This window comes from Pelophylax lessonae (genome assembly GCF_965119305.1).
Source record: "Pelophylax lessonae genome assembly, chromosome: 4".
Lineage (NCBI taxonomy): Eukaryota > Metazoa > Chordata > Amphibia > Anura > Ranidae > Pelophylax > Pelophylax lessonae.
In genome coordinates, this window is record NC_138771.1 from 431518914 (window position 1) to 431528582 (window position 9669).

At 43.6% G+C, this 9669-nt stretch overlaps 1 protein-coding gene across 1 annotated transcript in view; it reads left to right on the plus strand.

The window, feature by feature from the left end:
- LOC309554346 (proteinase-activated receptor 3-like) overlaps positions 1-2522 on the plus strand; it is a 46302-nt gene extending 43780 nt beyond the window's left edge. Inside the window, exon 2 of the mRNA XM_082256005.1 lies at positions 1313-2522. Within this exon, the coding sequence (XP_082112131.1) occupies positions 1313-2328 (1016 nt within the window). The 3' untranslated portion in view covers positions 2329-2522. The remainder of the gene's footprint in view (positions 1-1312) is intronic.
- The last annotated feature ends 7147 nt before the right edge of the window (positions 2523-9669 follow it).

A 9669-nucleotide genomic window follows, 5' to 3' on the forward strand; every position in this document is an offset into this window, starting at 1 on the left:
CTTGAAAATGCATATCACTGCTACGTTCCGCCCATATTTTACATTTTTAATCTCAAAATATGTCTTCCAGAGTCATTCAGGTTATATATACAGACACGTATTTGAGGTCCAGCCTAGGTGACAACCATGGCTCCTTCCATAGTTACAGTGGAGATGCAAACGTAGCCACCTAGGGACAGGAAATGTGTTATTCACAGGGGCAGGATTACCAGAAGAAAGAAGCCTGGAGAAAAATGAATGCAGCTATTTCAACTGAGGACTAGTACCCTGTAGTATATTTAAAGATTGTTTTTAGGTTTATATAAGCTGAACTGTGGTGGAGAAAGGACATCATTATTTTCTTATGATAGCTTGGGTGGGGTGTACATTTAGGGGACATAAGCTTTATGATGGGCAAGGTTGAGTAATCCTGTACTGTAGAAGTATGATCTTGGGTTTAGGTTTTTCCAGAATAACAGTTTAGTAGCAAGCAGATGTTTTTACGCTAAGGTTTGACACAGTGCTTTAAGTGGGCCGGTATGCACTGGTACTCAGTACCACCACTTCAAAATATGGCTCTTGAGCATACCGCCACCGCCTTAGCGTACGCTCATTTTGGACATCTGCACCCTCAATTGCCCCCCCCCAAGAATATTTCCCACTCCAGAGCCAGAGCAGTCACCACCAGTGAGTTACCCTGCTCCGGAGTTCCAGCCCAGGCCGCGGGGGGGGGGGGGAGCTCTGTGGGGACCCTGATGTGGGGTGGGGACAACAATATTTATAGGTTATAATAGAGTATGGCACCTCTTTTGGGCCACTTAAAGCACTGGTTTGATATAATTGTTGTAGATAACTGTGTAAAGTGGACATCTACCTCCAGAAGAAGACTTCAGGTTGAAACGCGTCAGGGCTTCTGTGTCCACTACTTTTGATGTCATTAATGTCCTCTTGTATGCTTTCATGGTTTTTTATCTTACCCAACAATGATCTTTCATTGATCTATTGTACTGCATTTTGTATCAATAAAAAATCCTTTTTAGAATATTAATTTCCAATATTTACATTTTTATTTTCTATTACATTTTTCTTTATTTGGTATCACATAGTCCCAATCCCCCCCCCCCCCCCCCTTGTCCCTCTGTGGACTTTTTACTTACACTAAGCTTTCATCCAGTACTCCCAACTGACTGGGTGAAAAACAAAAGCCATTGACAGCCTTTGCATCATACTTGTATTACCATGTTCATTTTTATGTTTACCTGAATAGTACCTTTAAAAAAAGAAAAATGGCTAGTATTAACTTTTTTTGTTCTTTTTTTTTTTTATTTTACAGTTAAGAAAACAGGAAGAGTTCTCCGCCCAAACAATTGTAATTCTTCGGTACTTGATAAAGACATTCAGTACTATCTAACGTTTCCTGTCACCGTCCTCGTTGTGCCATCCTTCTACGTAGTGATATTCCTCCTGGGTCTCCCAGCTAATGGGATTGCTTTCTGGGTACTTCTCTTTAAAGCAAAGAAGATGCCATCTACTGTTCTACTAATTAACCTGGCAGCTGCAGACTTGTTGCTCGTGTTGTCATTGCCTTTTAAGTTTGTTTATCACTTCCTGGGAAACAACTGGATTTTTGGGGAAACCATGTGTCGGATAGTCACTGCGGTGTTCTATGGGAACATGTACTGCTCTGTGTTCTTTCTCATGACTATCAGCATTGATCGATACTTTGCTCTGGTCCATCCTTTTCTGGCCAGGAGTCTACGAGGTTGGAGAAGTTGTGCATTTGTCTCTACGGTAATCTGGCTGGTTGTAATAGCTGGTGTCTCAATATTCCTTATAGTCCCCCAGTCAAAAACATTTAAAGATCCAAATATGACAACCTGCCATGACGTCTGGCCGACTTGTGATGGTTATGAGTGGTACACCAAATATTTCCTTGTGCTCTTCGGCGTGGGATTTGCCATTCCTTTGATTGTTATTTTGTTTTGTTATGTATCAATTTTGGTGACCTTGTCAAAGAATAAGGAATCTCACAGTCAGGTGATAAGGCTGATGATTTTGGTGGTTGTCATGTTCATCTTCTGCTTTACCCCCAGTAATATTCTGCTTATACTTCATTACTTGCAAACAGAGTGGGATTGTCACAACCAACTGTACATCTGGTACATGGTGGCATTATGTTTGACATCATTCAACAGTTGTATTGATCCATTCATATACTATTACATGTCAGAGGACTTCCGGGCAATGGTAAAAAATACCTTTCAGCGGAGCAGCAGTGGAAACAGTGAGTCAGTGGAGAGCACAAAAAAAACCAAACTGATTTCAGAGATGGGCAGAATAAGTACTTAATACTATCACACTATCATGTTTATTCCACATCTCATAATACTGACAACATATATAAAATATGCATTTATTTTTTGGACAATTAAAAAAATATATTTTTTCTTTGTGGACATTTATAAATTATATTTTTCTTCATGGACAATTATACATTTTGTTTTTCTTCCTGATCAATTTAAAATTCTATTTTTCTTTCAAGGCATTTTTTGTTGACAATAAAAATTGCTCTAAATTGAAATGGCTGTTTTTTGGTCTTAACATGCTATAATGTTTTTATGAAAGGTCAATATAATAAATGTATTTGTTGATATCTGTGGGCTGCTTGAAACTTTTCAAATAGTTACTGAATATGTCAGTGCGATAACAATTGTGGTGTTTTTCTTTGTGTGTTTTAAGGTTCTTTGCAGTAAAAGCAAGGAAGCATAGAAACCTCTGCAAAAGAAAAAGAAGTGGTCAAACTGGGGTGTAGTAATCCAAAGCTACAAAGAAGCATTTGTTTATTAACCACTTCTGGACCGGAAGGATTTGCCCCCTTAATGACCAAGCCTTTTTTTGCAATTCGGCACTATGTTATGTTAATGGACAAATGCGCGGTCGTGCGATGCTGTACCTAAATAAAATTGATGTCCTTTTTTTTCCACAAATAGATAAACATTTCTCACATTCTGCTATATAAAATATTCCCCCCCAAAAAAAAAATTAAAAATCTAATTTTTTAACATTTTAGGCCAATTTGTTTTCGGCTACATATTTTTGGTAAAAAAAATAGCAATAAGCGTATTTTGATTGGTTTGCGGAAAAGTTATCACATCTACTAACTACGGGAAAGAGTTATGTCATTTTTATTGTTTATTTTTTTACTAGTAATGGCGGCAATTTGCAATTTTTAGCAGGACTGCAACATTGCGGGGGACAGATCGGACCCCTAACTGACATTTTTGACACTTTTGGGAGGTCCAGTGACATTACTACAGTAATCAGTGCTAAAAATATGCACTGTTACTGTAATAATGACACTGGCAGGGAAGGGGTTAACACTGTGGGTGATCAAGGGGTTAAATGTGTACCTAGGGAGGTGTTTCTAACTGTATGGGGGCGAGGCTTTTGAAATGATCGCAGAGACCTGTGATCCTATATAGCAGGATCACAGGCGCTCTGTGATCATTCCAGTGTGTTTACAACAGCTGCCCGTCCTTCTCTCTCAGCGGGGAGCGATCGTGTATGGCTGGCGGCAATCAGAGCTGCCAGCCTCATGCATCGGAGTCCCCGCTGTTGAGTGGGGGCGGGAGTGTGCTGCCAGCAGCGTGCACTCGCCCCCTAGCTGCAGGCGAGTGACCGATGTAGGGCTACGTCTGTTCGCGCAGGAGGGCCAGCCTGCGGCAGTATATCTGCGGCGGGCGGTCTGAAAGAGGTTAAATTTATCAGGTTATGAGTTATAACCAAACAATAAAAAGAGCGCAATCCTTGTGCCAGGTATAAGTTAATAAATAACATAAGAGACACAATAAAAGTGCATTAAACATATGATGAACTCGTCCTAAATTGACATATCTGTCCAATTAAAGCGATAGTAAACTGCTGCAAAAAAACCCCCAAAAACCTGCAACACAAAAAAAGTAAAAGTAAAGTCATTTCGAGTCATATGTCTCAAGTCAAAGTCAAGTCTCAAGTCATGAATACCAAGTCAAAGTCAAGTCGAGTCTTTTATTAATTTTAGTCAAGCAAGTCTCAAGTCCTCAAACTGGTGACTTAAGTCTGACTTAAGTCAAATCATGTGACTCAAGTCCCCCACCTCTGGTGTTCAGGCAGTGGTTGGCAACAGGAAATCAGGCAGATAAACAGATATCTAGATATGAGAGTAAAATTAGCGCAACACAGTGGATATATAAACTGAAATGATTGTGCCGTGAAAACACAATTAATTTAAAATCATAAGAATGAAAATAATGTGCTAGTGCTAAATGAAGTACAAAAGTTGAATATTAAGTGTCAGATGAAATCAAGCAGCTGCTAACACTATAAATGCTTCCAGTGCACATCTAAGATCAATAGTAAAGAGAAGAAGAGCAGCGCCACCTAAATATATATGAATGTTAAATGTGCAACATTAGTAAGTGCAAATAAAGTGAGAAAGTGCCATACATAGATATACACAATCACAATTCATATGAATATAAATCGTGCATAAAAATATTGTTCCTTAAAATCGCACAAGATAAATGAATAGAAAACATACAATTTCCGGGGAAATTGTGTGAAGTGTTCTTGTGGGGGGTGTGTGTGGTGTGTGTGGGGTGTAGTGTGTGTGTGTGTGTGTGTGTGGTGTGTGTGTGTGTGGTGTGTGTGGGGTGTACTGTGTGTGTGTGTGGGTGTGGTGTGTGTGATGTGTGTGTGTGTGTGGTGTGGTGTAGTGTGTGTGATGTGTGTGTGGTGCAGTGGTGTATTTAGGTTTTGTGCTGCCCTAGGCCTGACTAAACTTGTGCACCCCTAATTTAAATATGACGCACCCCTTCCTGTAAAGGCCACACCTCTTCCTGTTTATGATCCGCCCTGTCATCTTTAAACCACAGCCACAGTCTATCAGTGCCCATCAGTGTAGTCTCATCAGTTCCCATAAGTTCAGCCTCGGCAGTGCCCATCATCATACCATCATATCATACCATATCATACCAGGAGGTAGCAAAACTACCTGTGTGGTGTGTGTGTGGTGGGGTGTGTGTGGTGTGTGGTGGGGTGTGTGTGTGGGGGTGCAAGACTGATTTGCCTCCTGGACCCTGCCCTCCAGCCCAATTCGCCCTATAAGACTGGCACTATACTAAAAGTGTGTAGCGCAAGCCGTCAGGAACTCTTTTTAGTGGGGGAGGCGGGAGGAGGCTGTTTTTTACTCGTGCGTGGTGCAGCTTTTTTGCTGCCCCCCTGCAAAGTGCTGCCCTAGGCCTGGGCCTTGTTGGCCTAGGCCAAGATACAGCACTGGTGTGGTGTGTGTGTTTGGTGTGTGTTGTGTGTGGTGCGGTGTGTGTGTGTGTGGTGTGTGTGTGTGGTGTGTGTGGTGCGTGTGGGGTGTGTATGTGGGTGTGCTGTGTGTGTGGTGGGGTGTGTGTGTGGTGTGTGTGTGTGTGGTGGGGTGTGTGTGCGTGTGGTGTGTGTGTGTTGTGTGTGTGGGTGTCCTGTGTGTGTGGGTGTGCTGTGTGTGTTTTGGGGTGTGTGTGTGTGTGTGGTGTGTGTGTGTGGTGGGGTGTGTGTGTGTGTATGTGTGTGTGGTGTGTGTGGGTTGTGTGTGTGGGTGGGCTGTGTGTGTGGCGGGGTGTGTGTGGATGTGCTGTGTGTGTGGTGTGTGTGTGTGGTGGGGTGTGTGTGTGTGTGTGTGGTGTGTGTGTGTGGTGGGGTGTGTGTGTGTGTATGTGTGTGTGGTGTGTGTGTGTGGGTTGTGTGTGTGGGTGGGCTGTGTGTGTGTGGCGGGGTGTGTGTGGATGTGCTGTGTGTGTGGTGTGTGTGGTGGGGTGTGTGGTGTGATGTGTGTGTGTGTGGTGTGTGTGTGCTGTGTGTGTGGTGGGGTGTGTGTGTGGTGTGTGTGTGTGTGGATGTGCTGTGTGTGTGGTGTGTGTGTGGTGGGGTGTGTGGTGTGTGGATGTGCTGTGTGTGTGGTGTGTGTGTGTGGTGGGGTGTGTGGTGTGGTGTGCGTGTGGTGTGAGTGTGCTGTGTGTGGTGTGTGTGTGTGGTGGGGTGTGTGGTGTGGTGTGTGTGGTGTGGTGTGTGTGTGTTGTGTGTGGTGTGTGTGGGTGTGCTGTGTGTGTGTGGTGTGTGTGTGTGGATGTGCTGTGTGTGTGGTGTGTGTGTGGGTGTGCTGTGTGTGTGGTGTAAGTGTGTGTGGATGTGCTGTGTGTGTGGGTGTGCTGTGTGTGGTGTGTGTGTGTGGATGTGCTGTGTGTGTGGGTGTGCTGTGTGTGTGGTGTAAGTGTGTGGTGTCTCACTGTCCTTAGCAATTTCTCCAATGGGAGACAACAAATAGGGACAAATCTAGTGCTCTCTATATGTATAGCTTTATTAGGGCAAAAATACAATAGATATCCATTAGATGATGCCATTAGAGTTCATGTGCGCAGGAAGCCATGCTGGAAGAGGAGGTGATGTCACAGATGTGCAATGCATTTCCGAGCTTGCCTGCGAGCTTGCATAAGTCATCGCAGCCAGCAAGCTCGGAAACGCGTTGCGTATCTGTGACATCACCTCCTCTTCCAGCATGGCTTCCTGCGCCTCAGGCCTCTTCTTTGGCTCGTCCATCAGCCAGCGTCAGTCGGGCGTCCCTGCTTACCAAACAGCCGGCTTTTCAACACGGTGCACGGATCCCTCCTGACAGCCTCTGCCGTTGCCAGAAGATAACTGACGTCTCACCCAGGACATCAGCCTACAGTCTTTTAATTCCTCTTATCTTGTGAGTTGCTTTATTACTACGTTCCAATAAATCCCGAATCTACTACACTTGGAGGCGCCTCCTGTTCTCTTTTCTCATTTAGAATTATGAGATGCATAATAAGTTCTGTTTTACGTCCTGGAGCCCAGAGGTTTTCTGGAGCTTTGAGTGGCATTAAACTTGCATTCCTAGGCCTTCATCTTACTTTGTAGCCTGGTAGCCAGACCTCATTATCAGTCTCAGCTGTCCATGGGTCTTTATATATGTGAGCTGATTGATGCTTAGGTTTTTTCGCTCTCATTTTCTCTCTGTCGTGGAAGTCTACTGCTGTATGTAAAAAGGCCAAGTGTTCAGAAAACATGAAAAAAAAAAAAATCCAAATGCGGTTTGTGTTGAGGAATTCATTCTGTTAGTCAGAAACAGAGCTGCGTTTTAGTTAGTGGCTCAGATGAGCAGATGATTTAGGTTGTTTATGCTGTAGACTTGTACAAAGCCCTCTTGCAACGAAATTGGTAAAATACAGTCAGCAGAAAGAGGACTTCAGCCCGCTGTCTGCTGAAAACAGGTCACAGGAGTGCAGAACGAACTGCACTCCTGTGATCCATAGGAGATGTACAGCCAAATGGGCTTTGCCTGTACATCTCCTTTATATGTGTGATTACTGAGGTCACTCCCTTTTATTGATATATTCTAAACAGATTCATTTTGTTCTATCAGATGCACCATTAAAAAACAGTAAGAGCATAGGATTTTCCCAGCTGATAAGTTTGCAATTTGCATTAGGTCTAGACATAATTTCCTCTTTCATTCTATTTTAAGATTAAAATATACTGAGATCACATGAGAAATGGTGACATTTTTTTACTTTTCTGCTGCTGACTGTTCTGATACAGACTGTTCCTGTTTGCAGAATGCGTAATTTGTGTCTTGCGTGGCACGTGAGGACTATTTGTAATACTGCCAACAGTTTTGTGTAACAGCTGCTAGCGATTCTTTCATTTGTGTTATTTCACAATGTAAACCATTAGGCCAAATCAGTAAGGTAATGCAAAGGGCAAAGGAAAGCACTGTAAACCATGGCACGCAATGGGAATTTATCTTGAAACTGATCTGCCGCACTGAAAAATCAAGTATTTTAAGCATTTCAATTTTGAACAGTCAGGAATGAGTTTTATAGTTTACACTGTGTCCCAATATTTGTGTTAAAGCCCAAATGAACTTCCAGTTTAATCACATGCCTACTGGGCACTTTTACCCCTTTCCTGCCCAGGCCAATTTGTAGCTTTCAGCGTTGTTGCACTTTGGATGACAATTGCGCGGTCATGCAACACTACCAAAACAAAATTTTATCATTTTTTTTCACAAAATAAAGCTTTTTTTTTATTTTCAATAAATTTTAATTCGAAAATATCGAGTACAAACAGTAACTGGAATGGTACAGAAATGAAAACTGTAACACAACATGCGGTAGTAGAAACATGAAGTACAGCAATATGGGGAGGATGTGCAGCAAGCAACACGTATATATAAACACCAGGAATAAGTCAGTGTAAGTGGGACCAAAACTTGACTCAGAAAAGCCTAAAAAGTGGGATACCAGCTAGCGGATAACAGGGGCGACCCCCCAATGGCAGAGCTCCACCCCCGAGACACCCCAAAAGGGAACATACTGTGCCTCGAGGTGGGAGCACCTAACCAATATTATTGAAACGAGTGGAATCCCAATCACCAGGACTCCAAAGGAGAACCAGGTATAGGTAAGCAGATCCCAGTCCCTAGCTCAAACAGAGATGGACCTGTATTCCCGATCATAGAGAAGAACAGAAAAATAAGAAATTATCGTTATCAAAGACCCATTCCAAACATTTGGCAGGGGCTCTGGGCTTAAACCAAGAGACCCCACCAAGCGGGTTAGTAACCAAACACTCTGAGTACAACATAAACCAAATGTGAGCAATCAAGAGGAAGAAAAGAAAAAAGAAAAGGAAAAAGAAGAAGGCAGAATAGATAGGATAGGAAACTGACAGGCATCAAGAGAAGAGAGGAAAGAAAGAGAGGAAGAGCAAGAGGGAGTAGAAGGTTCCAGCGGCCCGACGCCGGTCAAATAGTAACATTAACATAAGCTGCCCAGGGTTCCCAGATCCGCTCGAATTTAGCTCTGGAGTCGTCAAGAATGATATACATCTTCTCCTGTGCCATCATCCACGAAATCTTACGCTTAGCCAGCTGCAACGGAACCGAAGGCATTTTCCACTGCCTGGCTATCGCCATTTTGGCACCGAGGAAGATGTAGAAAATGAGGGCCTGGGTGTGTTTGGGAATTGTAGGAATGCGCTGACCCAAAAGAGCATGCAAAGGGGACGGATGTACCGCAAGACCAGTGATTCGCCTGACCATACCATAAATGCGTCCCCAGAACTTCCGCAGCCTTGGGCATTCCCAGAAGATATGGAGGACCGTTCCCGTCAGGGTACAATCACGAAAGCAAGTGGGTGGCGTGGAGGGGTAGATGGCAGCCAGCCTAGCCGGCACCATGTACCATCTCATAATTACTTTTAGGTTAGCCTCCATGAGCCCAACATTGTGAATACCCCGAAAAGAACGTCCTACACACGTGTGCCAATTAGGGAGGTCCCATTCTATATTGAAGTCCTGTTCCCAATTAAGCAGGGGAAATACCCCCCTTAACATCAGTAATTTGGGCACACCATTGTTCATAAGGCGACACCCGCAGGGGCTCAGGAGAACGGAGCCTGAGGGAGTGAATATAGTGCGAAATTTGAGTCAGACGGAACTTCTCCGCAGATGGCATCTTCAGCTTAGAAGTACAATGTGAGAATGTTATGGGACCCGAGCTATCAACAAAGTGTCCGATCCTATACATGCCCTTGTCAGTCCACCACTTAAAAGCCCCTATGTTTCCCCTGGAGGGAAGG